Here is a 22,364-nt window from a genome sequence, read left to right on the forward strand (position 1 = left end):
GGGGACTCACCTGACTGACAGGGCTGCAGTCTCACTCTGCTCTCTGGGGCTCAGAAGGACCTGCCTGGAAAGGTATAGGTGCCCCTCGGCCTGGAACAAGCAATCTGGGGGAGTCCCTTTTGGTTAGAGCCCCATTGTATTTAGAGCAAGCAGAAGCCTAGCAAATACTTAGCCCACTCTACAGATGAGAAAGCTGAGGTCTGGGGAGGGAAAGTGACTCATCCAGGAGTCCACAACGCTGCATCTTCAGCGGCAGGTCCTCCAACCCTGGTCTCCAACGGCTACCATGGGATTCTGTCTCTCCCTCTGCTCTACTGCACTAATCTTGAGCCCAGTCCTGGCAATCCCTCCTCTGAAGTGTGGCCTCCACCAGGAGGGGCCATGGATGTCTGCGGAAGCAGGCAGACTCTGGGTAAGGATGCCAGGGCACAAGACCCTCACATCGCCCCATCCTTTCTCTGTTCGCCCCTTCCCCAGAGCCATGCCCAAGCCTTACCTCAGCACAGCAGCTGCCGACAGATCCTGGAGGCGTCTGCTCAGCCTCAGCAGAGACTGGGTGAGGCAGGGGATGGAGAGGGCTTTAAGCAAGCATGTGGGCTGGGGCCTGGTGAGCCAGCCCTGCGGAGGGAGGAATGCGCGATGGGGGACGGGCGGGGCAGGGGGATGGCGGTGGGGGTGGGGGGTGTTGGCTGCTATTTTGGCAGGTGCCAGGGACAAGGCTACAGGAACATGTACCCCGCACCATATAAGCCCATGTGGTCCTCCAGCTGCTCAGATAAGCTATTTAAAACCAGAGCAGATATGCAGGGAGCAGGCATGCAACATAAACCAGCTGTCCCTCCTGAGAATCCTGATAAAGCAGAAGCCGGCAACCCACACCAGGGAGGGCCGGCCGGGAGCAAGGCTAGGGGGCAGAAGGTAACCTCCAAGCCACTCCATACGTCTCAGCACCAGGGTCTTGGAAGGCAGAGGGCAAGAGCTATGTGCTGCTCCACTTGAACGGATGCAGGGGGTAAAGACGTCTTCTGGGCTACTGGCTCCTAATGGGCTGAGCAGCCTTGGGCAGGTTGCCGGCTCTGCCAGCCTCAGTGAGGACATCTGCAAGATGGGTCTTCTCCGTGACCCCCAAAGCCACATGGCACACCCTCCTCACAGGGAATCGGCTTAAACTGCTACAAGAGGTCAGACACAAGGTAGAACTTCCAGTCAAGAACCTTGAACAGCCGGCTCATGGTGTGAGCGTGATGGTGAGGACTGCCGAAGGCCATCCCCCAACGGCTTTAAATCAACCAGTGCAGGACCATGATCTGCCAACCCTACAAGACTGCAGATGCATAGGTCAGGGCCAGGGGTATGCTCGCTTGCCTGCGTCTGACCATGCACGTGCACGTGTATGTCCAGGGCTGGCCCATTGCGGGGTTCGGTAGATGATGAAAAAGAGAGAGGAGGAAAGCAAGCCGGTGGGCAGCTGAGCTGACTCTCCCTCCATCTCTCTAAAGCCTCACAGCCTAGGTCCTGCCTGGCTCTGGACCAGGCCCTCCCCTCCCCCATGACCCCCCTGACCCTTCCAGATCTTGCCCATTCATGATCCACACTCCTCTGTTTCTCCATAGACAAAGAAAGCAATTCCGCTATTCTCTGCCGTCTTCTCCCATCACACAACCATGTGTCCCGCCTTCCCAGTCCTCAAACTCTTCTCTCAATCCCTCTACCTCAGGACCTACTATGCTGCCTCCACCACTAATGTCCTTGAAAATGTCCCCTGCACAGGGCACTTCCATGTGCTCCACACCCATGCTGCTATCAGACCCTTGTCCCATCACTCAGCTGACTCCATCCCTTCCATGGTTCCCTGTGGCCTCTGAGTCCATTGGCCTTGAATGGCCAGCTCCGGGCTTATCCCCTGCCACGTGGGCCTCCACGCTGCCAGCAGACCCGTGGCAGGGCAAGCTGAAGCCAACCACCTGCTGGCTAGCATCGTGAGACTGAGGAGGACCACAGGGAAGCAGGCAGACTTTGTAGAGAGAGAGGCAGATGACGGGACAGATTCCCGAGGGATGGTGAGGAAGGAGCCAGACTATCCAGAGGAAAGTGAGGGGAGCCCCCTCATCCCTCTGCCTCATCCTAGCCCATGAGCAGGGCCAGCTTTGCCTTGGGTCCTGGCCTGGAATAACATAGAATTTATCAACACTTTTCCCAAACCCTTTTTTAACTTGAGGGTGGGTTACTGCTCCTCGTAAGTCAAATAACCCTTCAAACAGGCCACAGTTTATTTGCATGAATGCCTACAAGAGGGCTCTGTGCACCCAGATCACTACAGAGCCCCATGGGAAAAGCCCAGTAGATCCTTGTGTCATGGCCCACACGTGTACGGCTTCTAATTGCTCTACGGCAGGAGCTCCGTTCAGAGCACTGAGACAGCCACTCAGATGAGGAAATCCAACCCCCATGCAGCAGCCACTCCTGGACATAGCAGGGCTACTCCCAGCCCATTTGATTGATATCCCTGTCCTTGCAAAGGGATGTAAAGAGAAAACAGAGCCAGAGTCGAATGGGAGAAGCTTATACTGAAATGACGCGTGTCAATTTGAGGCTCCACAACAGGACGGGCCACTTGTGGGGTCACAGGGCCCCTATGGACAGCTAGCAGGAGGGTGGGGCCAGGAGTGGTGAATGGGAACCCTGTTCTGTCTCCAGAGGGTGCCCAACGTCACCCCTCAAGGCCTCCTACCCGCCCGGACACCCAGTTGCTACCACTCATCTACCCCCAGCTGAGGTCATCTTGGGCACATCCTGGTCTCCTTGTTAACTGGCTGTGTCCCCAACAGGAACGAAGGCGGGGCCCTCACTCGTCGGATTCGCAGGGGAGGGGAGGGGGCAGTGCTGTGTTGCCCCGGGACGTTTCCCCTGGCAGCCTGCCCTCACTGGGCATCCAAGGGAGGGGTGCAGGTGTGAAGGGCCCTGCTGAGGCTGCAGCTGCAGGAACAGGCCCCTCAGTGTCCTCGCAGGCTCTTACTCCAGGGTTAGGCCCCACTGCCGGGAAAGGCTTCCAGGAGCCTCTCCTGACTCTGTGTGGGGACAGTTTTGCTTACTGGGAAAGTTCCACTGTCAGGGGGACTTTACAAAGTTTAGAGCTGCCAGGCGCAGTGGCTCAGGCCTGTAATCCCAGCACTTTGGGAGGCCAAGGTAGGCAGATCACAAGGTCAGGAGTTCGATACCATCCTGGCCAACATGGTGAAACCCTATCTCTACTAAAAATACAAAAATTAGCACGGCGTGGTGGCATGCACCTGTAATCCCTGGTACTCAGGAGGCTGAGGCAGAAGAATCCCTTGAACCCGGTAGGCGGAGGTTGCAGTGAGCTCAAACCATGCCACTGCACTCCAACCTGGGCAACAGAGTGAGATTCTGTCTCAGAAAAAAAGTTCAGGGCATGAAAGTGAAAGTCCTCTGAGGTCATCTGCTTGAGGCTGGGAGAAGGGAATGGCTGAGGGTCGCACCTGAGGTCTGGGCAGAGCCAGAGCTGTTTAGACGCCCCGAGACTCTAGGCAGGACTCACCCGCTCCTCAGCTCTGCCCCAGCCTTGTCCTTCAACTCTCGGCTGTGAAGTTAGAACACTCACAAAGCTCCAGCCCCAGCAGTGGGTGGGGGTGCTCGGGGCAGGGCCCCCAGGTCCCAATATCCCTCACTCAGGAACAGGAGACTCACTGGCCAGAGGTGGGCCAGCCTGGGGCACTGGGACCTCTGCAGATGGGGCTTTGAGGGCCTGTCCCCTGGGACACAGATCGGAGGAGCCCTCACCCATTGTCACAGAGCAGGGGTAGGGCTCACCTCCCACACACCTGGGGAACTGGACTAGTGATACCCTCAGGAGCCGTGTTAAGGGTCGTGCTCTGAGAAGCTTCCCCAGGTATGCAAAAGGGAGGAGTGGGCAAGGGGCTCTGCACCTGGCCACACACCCGGCTGCTTCTGAGCAAAACTAAAGCAGCCAATCAAGACGGAGAGTTCTAATGATAAAAACTTTTGAGTTTTAAACTACAGCCTTAAGGGTTAACACAGCACCAGGCTGATGTTCCTAGCTTGGTTGGTTCTAGATTCTCTGATAGTTCATCATTCTCCAAGCTCACAGGGGCCATGGTGTTAGGAGCATGGGGGCGGGGGCTGGAGGGAGTTTGTGGGGAAGCGGGGTTGGCCTGGCCCTGTATGTGGCAGTTCCCCAGTCGTCAAGCTAGGATTGCAGAGCGGCAGCCACCACCTTAATGTGAGAAGAGTGGGGACTAGGAAAATGATGATCCTCCCCCCCAGCCAAAATAATCCTCACACACTTCAGATGATCTCTGCTAGAAAGCAAGGCCTCTAGAGAGGAAATCACTTTTCAGGTCTCATCAGTCAATTGCACCTGAGAGTGAATGAGTTTATCAGATTCTTCCTGAGAATAGGTTTTTCAGAGAAAGGGTAAGTGGTTGCACACAAAAAGGCACTTAGCTCCTGGGCAGGGCAGCAGGCCAGGGAAGGGAGGGGGGAACAAGGCAGGGAGATGGGGCATGTGGAAGATGCACGGCAGCTCCTTCCCGATCTAACCAGAGTGGGCCTCGGTGGCTGGGCACAGGTCCCAGGGACTAAGATGGGTGGGCCCAGGCCTCAGTGATGGAGACATCACAGACACTCAGAGGCACTTGCTGGGAGCCGACGAGACAGGTGACTCTGGAGTTCTTGAGGACGCCCTGCCCCGACCCTGGATGGGAGCAGGAAGGAGCAGATGCCTCTGGCCAGGACATAGGCCCCATAGTGCTGATGTGCACCTGTGCTGTGTCCTGGGCAGAGGCTGGGTCCCAGCATCTGCTGCGCCTGCAGTGAGGCGAGAAGGTTCCAGCCCCAAGAGGCTGAGCTGGGAAGGAGCTGGCTGAGTCTTGCAAATATTCCCTACCCCAGAGGCTTCGCCCAAACAGATCCAGAGGCAAAAAGGGAACAGGGGCAATGAGAGGAGGCAGGGGTGCTGCTGTGAGAGGCAGGGGCCGGGCATGAGGGAGGCCCCTCGAGACGAAGACATGCAGGTCTGTCTTGGCAGAACTTGTCACACCTGTGGGGCAAAGGGCTGTTAGCACAAGGCAGGGCAGTGCTCAGGACGGAAGGAGGAGGGGGCCACTGGACAGGAAGGCATCCCTTTGCCCAAGCCCCACACCCACAATGGGTCGGAGCCCTGCAATCTGCCAGCTGGAGGGGCAGGGGCTCTGCAGACGTGTGGGCAGCGCAGCCAGCTGAGGGCTCGACCTTGTTCTCACGGTTGGCTCAGACCAGCCTGCATGCGTAGGGATGGGGCGTTCTGGGTGGACTGTGCGACTGCAGGCCAATTAGCATGTGCACAGGGGGGCAATGGGGTCTCCCACGGTGCACTGTGGCCCTCCCCCATAGGGCCAGGCCCCTCCCCACCATTCACCTCAGCATCCAGAGAGGAGTCAGGTTTCTTTCCCCACTGAGTCCTCTTGGTAGCAGCCGACTCTTTCTGTGCCTCCTGATTGAGGGCATCAGGGTGTAGACGAGGCACTAAGGCCAGGCTCCGAGGGTCCCAGCATCCCCCAGGCCCAGCCACCAGCCCAGGACATCCTTTCTCTTCCCGAAAGAGAAAAGGAACCCAGACCCACCCCTTCTCTCTGCTGGAGTCTGACCCACACGCCCATCCATCCCCCACTGTTTCCACTGCTGAAGTGACTCAGTCTCTCTCGGCTGTCCCTCCTCTGTCCCTGATCATCCCACCACAAAGAATCCGCAGTAAGAGACGTCAGGGAGGGCGAGGGCACCTGGGGGTCCTGATCTCCGGACTCCTGGGTCCTGCTGATCCACAGGTTGAGCCTTGATGTCACAACCCCTGAGAGCCTCAAATCCTCCTAAAAAGAGAACCTTCCATCTCAGGGTTTGGGGCCCTTGGCAGCAGCGAGGCACGTTCAGAGGCCCTGGAATGGGATAGGACTCTCCCTCACTCCCGTATGCATCCAGTGCATGCCACATATACCCGGGGCAGCCCCCCACTTCCCCCAGGGAGCTGTGTGCTCCGCTAAGGAGATAGGCTCAGGAACGTGAATGGAAACTCAAGTAAAGGTTCTGCCAACATTAACTGACATATGAAAACAGTTTTCTAGCACTGCCACGGCCAAGACTCAGGTTTTAGAGACCTCAAGGCTAATCAGCCTAAGGACCCTGTGGGGCCTGAGCCCCTCACCTTCCGGCTGGAGGCTGGTTCTGCTCGACTCTGACCCGCCAGTTCCTTCTCAAAGAGGTGGCGCTTGCTGGCTACACCCACAGGGGCCACGAAGAATTCAGTGCGAGAGGAGCCCGGAGACTTGACGGATTCTGATCTCTAGGGACCAAGAACACCAACAGCTGACCCCTGCGGTGGGGGGGCAAGGGCCACGCCCACTGCTCCTCCTGCCCCCGCCGCCCCTCGCAGAAGCCCCCACCCACCCGTATGGCTGTGTGGTATCTCTCCAGCTTCTCTCCCAACTTCACTGTGTTGGCTGGGAGCCTCACGCTGGCGCTGCAGGATGAAAGATGGAACAGGGGAGCCAAATGAGACACCCAGGGAGACCAGGCCTGCCTCCAGGGCCTGAGGAGCAGCCCCATCACACGTCCTCACTGTGGCAGAGAGCGTGGCCCTCCATCACACAGCAGGCTGTGTTGACTTGACCAAGGTGAGAAATTTACAGACTCCAGGGATTTCCCTCCACTCCCGAGAAACGTCCCATTTCACAGGACATCCCCAGGATGTCCCTCCTTCCTTTCTCCTCTATACCTCATCATTTCCCCCGCAAAACAACTCCTGAAGCAGGCCGTTCCTTTCCATCTTCCCCATCACAGCAATCGCCACCTACCTGCTCTCCTGGCCGGCCACCATGACCTCTCCACCAGGCCGCTCCTACCTCGGATCCTGTCCCTCCAGCTCAGACCCCGCAGGCCTTGGTACAGCACACTAGGCTCTAGTGATCTGGGCCCTCCCCTTCCCCCCCAGCCCCACAGTATGCCTGTGTGCCAGCCAGCTGGACACCACGCTCTTCACTCTGCCTTCTCACATGCTGTTCTCTCTATTTAAAATGCTATCCCTCCAGTTTTTATATGTACAAACTTCCTACTAGGTCAGGGAACATCAATTGCTCTGTGACACCTTCCCCAGCTCTCCCAGGCTGAGCAGGTGCAGCTACTCCTGAGCTCCTAGCCCTGGGTTCGCATTCCTGTGCCTCTGTCCCTCTCCGCTTGGCCAGTGTGTAATGGTCTCACATTTGAGAGAGCTGCTGTAGGTTCGCTGGGTGGGTATGAGTCGCTTGAGGGCAGCAGCTGCGTCATTCATCTTTGTACTCCTCCTCCTCTGTCCCCACCCCAGTCCCCAGGCCTAGCCTGAATGTTCGTGGGGCAGATGAATACAGCATGAGTGGATGACATTCCTAACACATAAACACATCTGCTTCTCAGATCCTATTTCAGTTTTGCTATTTTTCAAAGCATAGTCCTCAGGTTACTTGTATCAACACCACTGAGCCCAGGAATCCTTGTTAAACCTGCAGACCCGCAGCCCCCGACCAGGCCTGCTGAAGCAGGGGCTTCCCCTCCCTTACACTGTTTGTGGTATCCCTCCCAGAAAGCCCCCTTTCCCTCTCCTAACCTCAAGGCTAAACCCTCCTCCCCCTTTGTAGCCCCACCCAAGCCCTGCCTCCTCTGAGCAGCTCTCCCTAATCCTTCCCCTCCTTGTTCCATCTCATCCAGCCAGAGTCCCTCCTATTAATCCCATCCCCCTCCCCCCCAGATCCGGAGCCCTAGGCAAGGACCACGCCTTCCCCTCATGTGCCCTACGGCACAGCCTGGCACAAGGAGGGTAGATACAGGTACTCAGAAAATAGCCTGAACACGGCCAGATAGGAAAGAACCAGAGCCTCCAGGCCTCCCACCTGCGAGTTAGGGTTGTTTCTGAGTTGTCTTTCCTGGGGTTCATCTGAAATGAGAAGGAAAGGTGTTGGTGTTTGGGAGTCCTGGGGAAATCGGTGGCCCCCTCAACTGAGGAGACTGGCTCTCAGGACATGTCCTCTTCCTCCTCCCCCACCTCCTCCTCCTCCTCAGATCTCCCACCCCTTCTACCAGGGGTCAACCCCCACCAGAGAAATATGTGGATAAACCTTCCTTAAAGAACAGCGTTTGTATCTGAAGACACAGGTTCCCACCCACTAATCTGGGTCAGAAGCCTTTCCCCAGGCTTCCTTCTCAGGGGACCTGTAACCACCTGTTTCCTATCTGCCTCCCACTGCCCGTGAGCTCTGTGGGGGCACCAGTCACTATCGGGCCTCCAGCCTCCCCTCCAGGGCCTGGCACACATTAGAAGCATGATATCCAATGAATGAGTGAACGACCCAGTGAACAGAAGAACTGAGAACAAACACTGGGACAAAGCAAGCTGAGATTTCCCCAATCTACAGAGTTTGTACTATTGAGACAGAGCAGGGAGCGCAGGGAGAGCCTTGCTGCTCTGCGTTCCTCCCCTCCCCTCCTGGGCAAGCCTCCTAGGTGAGGTCGGGAACAGATGAAGGCAGGTGTGGACCTCCCTGCAGCTCAGGGCCAGCCCTGCTTGTCCAGTCTTCCTGCAGCCCTGGCTTTGCCCACTAGGTGGGGCTGCTCATGCTTATTGGCACCCACCTCCCAGGTCACTAACCTGCTCTCCTCTGCTGAATACAGCCCGGTCTGCTCCGGGCCACCCACAGAAATCAAAAGCTCCTCTCTATCCAGAGGACCTTCCTACCTAACCTAAGGCTCCTATGTTGTAATGGATGCGGGCTTCCTCTGCTTGCCCTCCAGCGGCTCACAGACCAAGGTGCCCAGGGCTCTCACCCGAAAGGAGATGGTCCTGGAGCTGGAGCGTTTGAGGGAGCTGCTGTAGGTTCGCTGGGTGGGTGAGGACATGTCTGCCTCTTCCTCCTTGCTGGGGATTTTCACCTGGAAGGAGCAGGGGGAGTGTCACACAAGAGGTCTAGGGCCCACCAGGCCGGGGCAGCCATAGACCCCATGGCTCACCCCAGGAGCTGCAGGAAGAAGGGGAGAGTGAGACAGCCCTGTGCCTTCTTCTCTCCTGCCTCCTTCATCTGCTGTGGGAGTGGCTCGCTGACACGGTCCCCTGGGGCCAGGGCACCAGGCAGAGCTTTCTAGGGGAGCTTCTAGAAGGATCTGAGGCTTCCCACGAGTCTGCTGGGGTCCTGTAGCCCAGGCCCTGGAGGAGGATGTGGTGGGGAGCACCAGGGGCTCCCTGCCCCACAGCTGGTGACCGTTTAAGCTCCAGCAGCCTGCCCCATCTTAGTGTCCTTGCTCTGACCATGGCTGGAAGCAGGCAGGGAGAGAGGAGACAGCCAAGGCCAGCCTGCAGGTGGGAGGATGGAGGCAGCCAGGGAACCAGGAACCTGGGTAAGACTGGCCAGCCGGGCCAGCCAGGTGGCAGGGTGGAAGGGTGGGAGGGATGGAACACTGCCAACCTGGAGTGTGATGGGTGGGAGGCGGGAGGCCACGGTTGGAGGGTCCGAAGCCCCCTGCTCTGCCAAGGAGGGCAGGTTCTTCCTGGGGAGAGTCCTTCCTCTCTGCTCCTTGGTGGTGGCTGGGCTTCCGCCAGAGGCTGGCAGTTCCTGCACCAGGGGCTGCTCTGAGGCTGTGGCCCTCTTTGGGGTCAGCTTGGCATCTGCAGTTGGGCTCTTCTCTGAGGCCAGTGTCTTCTCGAAGATAGATGCTTTCTCAGTTACCAGCCTTCTTCCTGAGCCCAGTGCCATCCCTGGGGCCAGTGACTTCTCGGAGACACTGTTTTTTTCTAGATCAGACTTCTTCTCTGAGCTGTTTCTTTTCTCTGACACCGCTGTCTTCTCCGATAGGGATGTCTTCTCTGAGGCCAGCCCCTTCTCGGAGATGGAGGTTTTCTCAGAGACCAGGCTCTTTTTGGGTGCCGTCTTTTCTGGTGTGGAGGATTCCTCCAAGACTGGGGGCTTCTCTGGAACCCCTTTCTTCCTCCCTCCTGGCTCCCTGCCCGTCAAGCTCTCCTCCTCCAGGGCCCAGGGGCCCCGCTGTTCACGACTCAGTCTCCGGCGAGGTGGGGTCTCCGGTTCCTTCCTGGGGACTAGGGGTGGCTGTGTGGCCTGTCCAGGGCTCAAGCTGTCCCTCCCCTTCTCTGCCTCCAGCCTCTCCCGGATGGGGGCCTGTGCGGCCTCTACCGCCTGCCGCCTCTGCCTCCGCTCCTGCCGCGTTCTGAGGATGGTCTGGATGTCCTCGTCCTCATCTTTGGAGGCTGGGGGCAGTGGCTCAGGCACCTCTGCTTCTTCCACACTCGGCAGTCTGAGTCAGAAGATGAGACACAGAATCAGAGGATAGAGGTGGAAGGGATCCTGGGTCTCCCTAACCCAGAGGAGATGCTGCCAGGGCTACCGAGGAGGGGGTGAGGAAGTCAGGCCCTGGCCGTCCCAGCTCACTACCACCTGTATCCACTCGATATATTGCACTTCCAAGGTATGAGCTGAACAAAGCACTCTATGCTTTTAAACGCTTATACATTCCTATAAAGTCCAACTGCTCCATGCTCAGACGTAGTCAACGGACTCTCAATAGCGACTTCAATGTGTGCCAGAGCCTAGGCGGGGCATGGGGTCAAAAGGAATAAGCACAGTCGCTGCCCTTAGACCTTAGATCAAGACTCGAGATGTGCAGGGATGCGGCCAAGGCCACGCAGCTAATTGGCGGGGGAACTGGGAGCAGAACTAAGGCTTCCGATGCACCATTCCGCACTCCTGTCAGTTACGTGGGTGCGGCCAAGACTAGGGGACTGCCAAAGGTACTGGTGCAGCCCAGCTCTGGACATCCTGCAGAGTCTGCTGCTGGGCAAGGCTAGGGGAAGGGAGGAGAGGAGAGGGTCAGCACAGCCCTGCTCTCCCCTCTCAGTGGACCCGAAGAAGATAAAGCAACATGACAGGACTGTCTAAAACCCGTAGCGCCTGGCCTCCAGCACAAGGAGATTCTTTTCCTTCCTCACCACCCTGCTCTCCATGTGATTTCAGGCGAGGTAACTTACTCTCTGAGCCTCAGTTTTCAAATCTGCTAACTGGACTTGTTAGGAAGCAAAATGAGACTCATGAGAGTGCCCAGCACAGTCCTGGCACATCAGTGGCATTCAGTAAACCCCTGGCTCTTTCTTGCCTCATAATCCCAAAATCTAGATGGCAAAGCTAGCCCCAGAGTTCTCCTCAGAAGTAAATTATAGTCCCGGCACAGTGGCACACGCCTGAAATCTCAGCACTTCCAGAGGCTGAGGCAGGTTGGATTACCTGAGGTCAGGAGATCGAGACCAGCCTGGCCAATGCAGTGAAACCCCATCTCTACTAAAAATACAAAAATTAGCTGGGTGTGGTGGCAGGTGCCAGTAATCCCAGCTACTTGGGAGGCTGAGGCAGGAGAATCGCTTGAACCTGGGAGGTGGAGGTTGCAGTAAGCTGACTGCATTCCAGCCTGGGTGACAGAGCAAGACTCCATCTCAAAAAAAAAAAAAGAAGTGAATTATAGAGGGTCAGGGCTAGAGGCAGGCAGCCTGGATAAAGGAAAGAGGCGGGAGCTTGACAGATCTGGAAGGAAACTCTGGCCCTGCCGCTCTTGAGGTACATGATCTCAGCTAGTCACCTAAGCACGCTTCAACCCTGCTTCTCCGCCTGTGAAATGGGTTAACAATACCTCTCTCTCAGGGATATTGTGAGCATTACGTAAGCTACGGCCATAAAACGTCCAGCACAGCATTGGCTCATGGAAGCTCTCAATAAATAATAGCCAGCTTGTCATGAAGACGATAGAAGCCGGCAGGACTGAGTCTGGGGACGGCGGGGAGCTTGCAGTTCATCTTCACACCCTTCAGCCGCATTTCCTGGGCCACAGCGCCCTGGGAAGACTGAACATGCTGCACTTAGTCTGAGGCAGCCAGTCCATCCCCATCACTCAGGATAGAAACCTGAGCGCCTACCTCTCAGAAGCAGAGGCCCGCCGGTCTCCATTCGGGCTGAGCCTGGGAGCCTCATCCTCCGTCGTGGAGCTCAGGTTGCGGTGCCGCCGCCTGCGCTCGCGCTCCTGCTCCTCCTCATCCTCCAGAGTCCGCTGCCGGGCAAGGCTAGGGGAGGGGAGAAGAGAGTCAGCACCGCCGGGAAACCCAGCACCCATCCAAGGCAGGCTCCTGTGGGGCTGGGAGAAGAGACCAAATGCCCTCCAGGCCTGCACTGGCTACAGGCAGCTCGGAAGCGTTTGAAACATGGCTGGTGTGAACCGAGGCGTGCCGTGTGAAATACACACTGGATCTTGAAGACCAGTGAAAGGTCTCATTAAGAACTCTGTACATTGGCCAGGCACGGAGGCTCATGCCTGTAATCCTAGCACTTCAGGAGCCAAGACAGACAGATTGCCTGAGCTCAGGAGTTCAAGACCAACCTGGGCAACATGGCAAAACCCCATCTCTACTAAAAATACAAAAAATTAAAAATTACCATGGTGTGGTGGTGCGCACCTGTAGTCTCAGCTACTGGGGAGGTCAAGGCATGGGAATCACTTGAACCCAGGAGGCAGAGGTTGCAGTGAGCTGAGATTGTGTCACTGCACTCTAGCCTGGGTGACACAGTGAGACTCTGTTTCAAAAAGAAAAAAAGAAAGAAAGAAAAAATTGCGTACATTGATTATGTGATGAAATGGTAATATTGTTGATATATTGGGGTAAATGAGCTAGAGTATTAAAATTACTTTTATTTCTTTCCTGTTTTTTTTTATTTCTTTTCTTTTTCTTTTTTTTAGATGGAGTCTTGCTCTGTCGCCCAGGCTGGAGTGCAGTGGCGCAATCTCGGCTCACTGCAACCTCGCCTCCCGGGTTCACTCTCCTGCCTCACTCTCCCAAGTAGCTGGGATTACAGAGGTGCATCACCACATTTGGCTAATTTTTGTATTTTTATTAGCGACGGGGTTTCGCCATGTTGGCCAGGCTGGTCTGGAACTTCTGACCTCAAGTCATCCACCTGCCTTGGCCTTCCAAAATGCTGGGATTACAGACATAAGCCACTGCGCCCGGCCTTTTTTTTTTTTGAAACAGGATCTCCCTCTGTTGCCCAGACTGGAGTGCAGTGGCACAAAAACAGCTCACTACAGCTGCCACCTCCCAGGCTCAAGTGATCCTCTCACCTCAGCCTCTCAAGTAGCTGGGACTACAGGCGTGCACCACTACACCTGGTTAATTTTTAAATTTTTTGTAGAAATGAGGTCTCACAATGTTGCTCAGGCTGGTCCTAGACTCCTGGGCTCAAGCAATCCTCCCACCTCACTCAGCCTTCTGAAGTGCTGGGATTACAGGCATGAGCCACTGAGCTGGGCTGCTTTTTATTTTTTTAATGTGACTACTCAAAAACTTAACATTTTAGGCTGGGTGTGGTGACTCACCCCTGTAATCCCAGAACTTTGAAAGGCTGAGGAGGTGGATCACCTGAGATCAGGACACAGTGAAGCCCTGTCTCTAATAAAAATACAGAAAACAATTACTGTGGTGGCACATGCCTGTAATCCCAGCTACTAGGGAGGCTGAGGCAGGAGAATCACTTGAACCTGGGAGTCGGAAGTTGTAGTGAGCTAAGTGCCATTGCACTCCATCCTGGGCAACAAGACCGAAACTCCATCTCAAAAATAACTTAACATTTTAAATGTAGTTCAAATTATACATCTATTAAATTCGCAGTAAAGCTGCAGGGCTTTGGATTAGACCCGGGTTTCTCTCGCTCAGCACCATTGACACTTTGGCTGACAGTTCTGTGTCTGGGGCTGTCCTGGATCACAGGATGTCTAGCGGCATCCCCAGCCTCTACCTGCTGGGTGCCAGTGGTACATTCCCCAGCTGGGACACCCAAAATGTTTCCCGACATTGCCAAATGTCTCCTGGGTGGCAAAGTCACCCCAGATAGGAACCACTGGGATGGACCATACTGTGGACCCCAGGACGGGAATGGGGGGCCTCCTTCCCTGGGGGTGACCAGGAATGTGGAAGGGCAGGCTTGGTCCTGCCTGAAGGAAATAGATGCACTTGCCAAGCGCCTTTCTCTTTTTGGCCCTGGGATTCTTAGGTAATAACCCTCAGTACAGTCATGGAGATATTTCCTCAGTTACTCAATTCCCCATGGATTTTCTTAGCTTTTGGGAAGGGAAGACTTACAGCTGGAAAAAAACTCTAACATCACCTTCCCTTCACTTCCCAGGGATTCCTGGAGCCTCCCTCACCTTTCAGATGGAAAAAGCTTCATGGAAAGAGTTGAGCCACGAAGCTCCACAGATCTGGATGGAAATCCAGACAACTTTCACTTGTCTGGGGAGCAAGGGGACCCCACACCCTACTTTTGGTTCTTGCCCCAGTCACTCTTCATTCATGGGGCCAACCAGGCATTCTACAGCCAGCCAGTCAACCCCACCAGTCTATCCATCTACTGCTCGCTCACACACCCATGTACTCAGCCACCCACCCGTTTCCACCATCTTTATCCACCTGCCCTGCCATCCGCCCACCACCGCCCACCAGCCCATCTTCCATCCACCCTACCCCTTCCAATCCAACCAAAGAGCAAATGACAATTGAGTGACTGTGACAGGCCAGCACCATGTCAGGAATCGTGTGAGGTCACAGAACATGGCAGGGTCTCTGCCCTGGAGATACTGACAATCTAGTGAAAAAGAGAAGTGTGTCCACCAATAACTCCCCCACCAAAGTGCAGAAGCTGCTCTGCAGAGCGAGAGAACAAATGCTATAGGTCAGGATGATCAGAAAAGGCTCGCGGAAGAGATGAACCTGGGCTGCATCTCGGGGAACACACAGGCTTTCAATGGGGCGGCTGGCAGTCCAGGCAGAGGGAAGGTACCGAGCAACCGAGGTTCAGGGTTTGCCGGGGGTGGGAGGCTGAGCTTCACCCCGGGAGACAGGAGAGGGTGTGAACAGGGGAGTACCAGGCTGTGAAAGTCAGCCGGGGAAGCCCTTCCTGGCACCTCCCTGTGGCTCCCCCTGCACTGTCTGCGAATCAGGTTGAAAGGTTGTAGAAAAGGCCTCTGCCTTTCCTCCCAGAGTTACAGCAATGACCGCAAGTCCTCCCCTTGCCACTGCCAGATGCCAAACTCTCTGCTCTTTGCTCCCCAGCCTCTGCTGCTGCCCAGCCCAAGTTCCCACTGAGCCTCTCTCCTCCGGGAGGGCCTAAACGATTCCTCAGGGAGTCTTTGGTAAGGCAGGGTCACGTGGTCTGGTTTCGAGTCCTTTTGCCCTCGGCTAAGTCACTTCCATATCTCTTTGTCAGTTCTCCCTTGTAAAACGAGAAGGATGAACCACATGACCACTCTGATGTTTTTCTAGGTCCCACATCCCCTGGATGGAGCCAGTATTCACTAAAAAATTACTTTTGAGCACCTACTGTGTGCCAGGCATGATTCCAGGGGCTGGAAACAGCGGGGAGTGAGACCAGTAGGGTCTTTCCCTTCACCGAGCACACATCCAGCATGGGGGGAGTCAGACAGTGAGCAAGGAAACCAGCCCATGCACAAAACGACACCAGCAAAGTGTCACTAGAAAAGGGCACAAAGTGAGTGACATGAGAGAAGGTGGCTGGGTGGGGAAGCCCCCTCGGAGAGACCTGGTTCATGAGGAGGAGGCAGCAGAGCGAGATCTGGCAGCCGGTGTTCCGGGAAGAGGATCCAGCCAGTGCAGAGACCACATGTGAGGAGCTGGCTATTCAGGGGAAGATGGAAAGCCGGGGCCAGAGTGGCCCACGGAAAAGTTGGACAGGGAGGCGAGGCCAGCGCAGAGGGCCTTGGGGACCATGGAAAGGACTTAGGTTTGGTTCCAGGTGTGCTGGAGAGCCCTGGAGAGTGGTACACAGAGAAGCGACGTGATAGGATCGCTCTGTTTTTAATCTCTCTGGTTGCTGTATGAAAAAAATTGACGGGGCCAGGGGAGAGGGGAAACAGGGGACCCGTCAGAAGGCACCTGCAGTCACGCAGGCGAGAACTAGCACTATGGTGGCTTGAACTGGGGTGGGGACAGAAAACACAGGGAAAGTGATAGATTCGGGACATGGTCTGAAGATACAACCACCAGGGTTTGCTGTTGGATGTCAGGCGGGAGGAGGGGGAGGAAAAGAGAAGAATCGAGAACTGCTAGATTTTGGGCCTGAGCTATTCCTGGAGCTGCCATTAGTAAGATGGGGAAGACCAGGGGAGGAAGGAGTGTGGTGGGCTGCTGGGTGGTAGTGGGGAGGGACGAGAGGGAGATGAAGAGCTGTGTTTCTGGCTTGTTCCGAAGGAGAAGAAACCAGTGAAAAGCAAAGATCAAGATGCTGCAGCCGGGAAGCTGGAAGGGAACCAGAGGAAGGTGTTGGCATGAACAGGGGAGTGAGGGCCCCACTCAGATGCTGCTGCGAGGGGAGCGAGACCAGGACAGAATCGTGAGCACAGAGGCGCCACGTGCCACAGGAAAAGCAGATGCCAGGGTGTGCCAGAGCCTGAGCGGGCTGGCGGGGGTAAATGGAAACCAGTAAATGGAATTAGTGAGGAGCAACAACTCTTTTGAGAAGCAAATAGAATGGGACGGTAGTGACTGGGTGCAGCGGCTGACACCTGTAATCCCAGCACTCTGGGAGGCCGAGGCAGGTGGATCACATGAGGTCAGGAGTTCGAGACCAGCCTGGCCAACATGGGGAAACCCGGTCTCTACTAAAAATACAAAAATTAGCTGGGCATGGTGGCAGGCGCTTGTAATCCCAGCTACTAGGGAGGGTGAGGCAGGACAATCGCTTGAACCCGGGAGGTGGAGGTTGCAGTGAGCCAAAATCACACCACTGCATTCCAGCCTGGACGACAGAGCAAGACTCCATCTCAAAAAAAAAAAAAAAAAAGAATGGGACAGTAGCTAGAGGGGATGTGGGCTCAAAGAATGCTTGTTTGAGTTGAGGCATACATAAAGGTACAGATGTTAACTTTCGCTGTTTTTTTTTTTTTTTTGGATGAGAAAACAAAGGAGAGTGGAGAAGGTCTGAGAGGGCTGAAGAGACTGACTGGCCGGACGCGGTGGCTCAGGCCTGTAATCCCAGCACTTTAGGAGGCCACGGTGGGAGGCGAGGAGTTTGAGACCAACTTGGGCAACAAAGTGAGACGGGGCAGGGTGTCTTCCATCTCCAGTGCCCAGCACGGCGCCTGGCACCAGCAGGTGCTGACAAATGTGGAAGGGCAAGTCAGCGTCCGTTTCAGGAGTGCCGGGCTCTCCTCCTCCCTAGGAATTACCAAACCTCTGCCTGGATGCCGAGGTGCACAAAGCCCACGCCTCCCCCAAAGGCAGTCTGCCCGGCAAAGGCAATCACCCCATGGGAAAGGAGGTGCCTTTGGAGGAGAACCTTCCAGACCCTCCCAATTCTGCCAGCAGGGCAGCTCTTCCTGGTGAGAACCTCAATCGTCCTGTCAGTCACACCTCTACTTCCTCAGGGGAGATGGAGAGGGGCCCAAATCCAGCTTTCCCCCTTTGACCCTGGCCATGGAGCTTAAAACAAGACTCCCCTGGGCCTCTGCAGGACTCCTGTGAGATCAGGGTATTTGTAGATTGAACATTCATTGTTCATTCATCCTTCATTCACTACACACAAACTGATGCTCTCTTACGAGGCAGCCTCCAATGTCCCACCTGTCCTCGGTTTTCTTATTCAGACTCAGAAATGCCAACTTCTGCTGGCTTACATGTGAGGCCACATCGCCAGCTCCCTGCTTCTCTGGATGGACCCTTGTCCCTTGTCCACAGTCTGGAAACAGCTCTGCCCCCGAAAGCTGAAGGATCTATATACTGGGGAAAGTGACCCAGGAAGCCCAAAGTGCCTCTCCCCTGACCATACCCACAGCTGGTGGAGCTGGAGCCTCCAGGATTCCTGGGTCTTGAGCCACCCAGCTCCCACACGCCACTCTCAGCCCTTGGGGAAGTGGCCTATTTATCCTCCTGTGAGGATCTAGATGGTGCGTGAACACTCAGAGCCTGGTCTCCTTGGAAATGAGTCTCTCCCCAGGTTAATCCTGGGGGTCTCCAGGGCTGGGCTGCAGGACTCAGAATCCAGGCATCCTTGAGTGTCCCCAAGCTTTATACTAAGACCCCACAGCTCACCCAAGATGATGTGGCCACCACCCCTGCTGCTTGGGAATCATGGGGCTGCCTTCAACCCTGACACCTGGCAAAAAATGAGTCCCTTCAGCAGCACCACCCAACCCTGGGGAGAAATGTTATCTCCAGTAAGCACAAGTTATGAGAATAAAAATGGACCGGATGGAAGGGCAAAGGACAGTTCCCAGGAGGAGCCTCAGTGGGTGCAGCTGTTGAAACTCCAGTAATAAAAAATTGAGGACTCAAAACGGTGCTGAACGCTTGTTGAACATGGTGAATATGAATAAATCAATAACTAAAGGAATAAGGTGGGGAGTGAGCCCTCTAACATGGAGTGCTTGCTCTAACACCAGGAACTGTTCTAATATCCCCAGCATTCATCTTTAAAACAACTGGCCAGGCGTGGTGGCTCACACCTGTAATCCCAGCACTTTGGGAGGCCAAGGCAGGCGGATCACTTGAGGCCAGGAGTTCAAGACCAGCCTGGCCAACACAGTGAAACCCCATCTCTACTAAAAAGAGAAAAAATTAGCTGGGTGTGGTGGTGCACGCCTGTAATCCCAGCTACTTGGAAGACTGAGGCATGAGAATCACTTAGAACCCAGGAGGGAGAGGTTGCAGTGAGCTGAGATCGTGCCACTGCACTCCAGCCTGGGTGTCAGAGTGAGACTTGAGAAACTGAGGCTCAAAAGAGTTAATACTTTTCCAAGATCCCACAGCTAATAAAAACAAGAAACCAAGATTTAAACCTACATCAGCCTCTCAAAATCACCTACCCTTAACCATGATACCAAGTGCCAGAAAAGGATGTCCAGGGAGGGCTGGCCCTAACCAGAGTGAGCTCAACAGCTCAACATTCAGGGGAGGAAACGGAAGGCCAAGAGGGCATCTGAAGGTGTGGTATCCCTACCCAGGGACAGGCTGGGCCCCAAGGCACAGCCGGGGAGGGCAGAGGTTTGGGGAAACCCCATGGCCAGTGCAACGCTGACCTTCGAGCCCCAGAGCCAGGCTCAGGGTGAAACCAGCAGACCCCAACGGGTGGGGAGGCTCAGCTGCTCCTACTAGCTGAGGGCACAGCCCCACACAGCTGCCCACCACTCCTTCCCTCTCAACAACACTTTCCCCACCTCCTGCCTTCATCTGGGGACACACATCCCTCTCTGAGATGCCGCGTAATGCTGCTATCCTCCTCCCCACTCCAGACTTTAACTCCATCCTTTGGGGATGGGGATCCTCTTTTCCTCTTAAATAATTCTAAAGGACATTCTGCCCTGCTACCCGCTAGAGAGCTTGTCTATACTGGGAATTTTCTTCCTGAAGTCTAAATTCCATGTATTCTGCAGCAACTGATGGCAAGGATTTAAGTGAAGTGTTTGTTAAAAGTCATGTTTAACAGTAGAACTCATTTTCCCAAATTGAATCACAGATAGAAGCCCATTATATAGCAGATCAAGGCTCAGCTGCTCTGCTTACAGCTGGGAGAGAGTGAGAAGGCTGTCCCAGAAGCATTTTGTGGAACCCTGGGGCTCAAGGAGCATAATTTGCAAATCTTGGGGGCTGAGGTTAGGGAAGGGAGGGCAGAGGAGAGATGGGGGTGGGCATGGCCATGACCTTGGCCAGTCTTCTGCGTCTGAGCAGGGCAGGCCTCAGGCTCCCCTTCTGCATGGTCACTGTGTTGGGGAGTCACTGAGGTCTCTTCCAGCCCCAAAGTTCTAGGGAGCGGTGTCGGGAGAACCCAGGGCAATGATTGGAGGTAGGAGGGCGGCTCAAGGCCCAGGCAGGGAAATGATTAACCACTGGCTGTTCAGTCCCAGGCACTCTCAGATCCACCCCTCACCCCCTGCAGACAGGCCTGGCCCAGCCTCACTGGTCACCAGGCCAGTCCAGGGAGAAAAGGACAAGGCCTCTGACCAAGGCACCCAGCCAGCCAGCTCCCACTGCCCCATCCCAGGACTGGCAGACTTGAATTTCTGCTTCATGCCAAGGATGGGCTGCAGGCTGGCCCCCAGCTACCCACCCACCTCCCCACCTGGGACCACACTGTCACACCCTGGCATGGTCCTCCCCAGCCCAGGAGGCTCCGTTGACAGTGACTCACAGCCCTTTCCTGCCTGCCCGCTGAGGCTTGTTGTTCAACCAGGGAGCAGAGCGGGAGCGGTCCTCTGTTCCAGGTGTCTCATCAGGGTGACTGTTGGCAGCAGCTGCGTCTGCCCACGGGGCTCTATGAGGGCTGGGACCAGGCAGGGAGGGCCGGTCAGGGGCCCCAGTGGCAGGACTGGTTCCCCAGGGCCTCCCTGGCACTTACCCTGGACATCTCATGGGAACTTGGCTACAGCCACATGAGGCCATGTCCATCTGAGCAGTGGACAAGCTTAGGCCAGACCTTGCTCCCATTTTCAAAGTTCCAGTGCCCCAGCTGCCTCCCCTCACACACACCCGCTATGCATATCCAGGCATGCTTTCAGACACAAAATCACATCTATCCCACCAGACTAGGAACTTCTGAGGAAGGAGTGTCTGGTTTGTATTTTTAACCCAATGCACAGTACTGAGGTCTTCAATAAACATTTAAACTGAACACATGCAGACTGACAAGCTCAAGACTCAGTCACACAAGAAGCGACTCCCCACACAGATGTCTCATCTCTTCATAGGCTATAAACACATTTGTCCACACGTACCCCCCGCAACACACACACACTTAAGCATACATTCATAGGCACAGGTAGGCCCACATCTAGAAGCAAAGACACTCCCACATCAACCCCCAGGCACACTGACCCACATGCAAAGTCCAAGACCTTGACTCCTCAGCAGCACCCTCAGCACAGACCTTCCTCTGTAGCAGCCGGGGTTTCTCTTCCAGAGCACTGAGTTCCCTCCATTCGTGGGGCTTACCTTTTCCCCTCTCTAGACCCCATGGGCTGCCCGCAAAGGGGTTAATGGGCAGCTGTGCTTCAGAGCACTGTGAGGCCTTGAGGGTCTGGGGAGGTGGCCCCCCAGCCCCCGGGGATGAGCTGCCATGGAGAGGCTAAGCCTGAGATAATGAGGTAGTTCTGGAGCCCTTAAAGGAGGGCAGGAGTGGGGTAGAGGACATCCTAGAGCACTGGAAAAACCTGTGAAAGATGCCTTGATGGGGAAGGCCTGCAGGACCCAGACAGCTGGAGGGTGCTGGTCTGCACCTGCAGAGAGAGCCCTGGCTCAAGAAAGGCCAAGACCCAAATGCCCACCTGGGAGGGGCCAAGAGGCCAGTGTCTGCCTGGCTAGAAAGAGATCAAAAGAGCAGGCTCCAGCTCTGGGCTATTCCTTAGGGACAAGATAGGGGAGGGGGGCGCCAAGTGGAGGAGTGAAGATGCTCACAGGAGGCCTTCTTGGGAGAGGTGTGGGGTCGCTCCAAGCGCGGTCGCTAAAGGTCACCAATCTCCACGAGGGGTGCTGCCTTCTGAACACCCACTTTCCCCAGGCCTCTCTGACCCTGATGGGATGTCCAGCAGGCAGGGATAGGATGCCTCATCCCCTGACCCTTTAGGGACCAGTGTACAAATATAGAATGCAGCAGCACAGATGGGGATGGCAGCTATCTTAAGTTTCCCTGCCCAGACGCCACCCCAAAATGCCATGCTGAGATTTTGAGCCTCCTTAGTGGAAAATGGGTCTGTTTCCCTCAAGTCCTCTTCACTGACCCCTCCAAGGCGGCGCTCCCTGCTCCCCCTCCCAAGAAGGGCTGTAGGACACCTCCCAGGGGTCCTCTCTGCCAGAGACAGGGGAGCAGTGAGGGAGGCTTCTCTCAGGAATGAGGCTTGGAGGTTACTTCTGAACACCTCCACAATCCCCCAAATCGCTCCTTCCCGCCCCCACCTTCCACAGGGGGCCCAGACCCCAGGGGGCGTCAGGCTTCCCGAAGCACCCAGTGTGGAGCCTCAGGCCCGGAAGGGAGAAGACCCACCCTGTAACCTCAGGGATCCCGAGTTTGGCCCCAATCCTGTCTCCCGCAAGTCTCAGCAAGACCAGGGTCCGGCTTCGGTGCCAGGGTCCCAGGCCGGGAGGAGGCCGGTGCCTGGGGAGAGGAGACCCAAAGGCGCGCCGCGGACCCCCCGCCCCGCCCGGCTCCCTCCGGCGCTCACCTGGACAGCGCGGACCAGTCCTTCCTGCTGACAGCCATGCTGCAGGAGCCCCGCGT

General features: G+C 55.8%; 1 protein-coding gene across 2 annotated transcripts; it reads right to left on the minus strand.

Annotated features, from left to right (window-relative positions):
- Positions 1-4,400: 4,400 nt before the first annotated feature.
- LAD1 (ladinin 1) lies at positions 4,401-22,364 on the minus strand. 2 transcript variants are annotated; one of them, XM_012459513.2, is made up of 10 exons: positions 22,309-22,364; positions 12,011-12,154; positions 9,501-10,344; positions 8,866-8,970; positions 7,935-7,978; positions 6,460-6,532; positions 6,218-6,355; positions 5,799-5,885; positions 5,438-5,512; positions 4,401-5,080 (listed from the first exon to the last, which is right to left on the minus strand). In XM_012459513.2, exons 1-10 carry the CDS (start codon positions 22,344-22,346, stop codon positions 5,075-5,077), a joined length of 1,554 nt encoding a protein of 517 aa, XP_012314936.2. In that variant the 5' UTR covers positions 22,347-22,364; the 3' UTR covers positions 4,401-5,074. The 2 variants fall into 2 exon arrangements, 1 of the variants encoding a protein (XP_012314936.2); XR_001108512.3 differs by having other exon boundaries at positions 5,438-5,885; positions 22,309-22,346.

The sequence above is a fragment of the Aotus nancymaae genome, unplaced genomic scaffold, assembly GCF_030222135.1.
Source record: "Aotus nancymaae isolate 86718 unplaced genomic scaffold, 86718_ANA_hifiasm-v0.15.2.pri h1tg000039l, whole genome shotgun sequence".
In the NCBI taxonomy this organism is placed as follows: Eukaryota; Metazoa; Chordata; class Mammalia; order Primates; family Aotidae; genus Aotus; species Aotus nancymaae.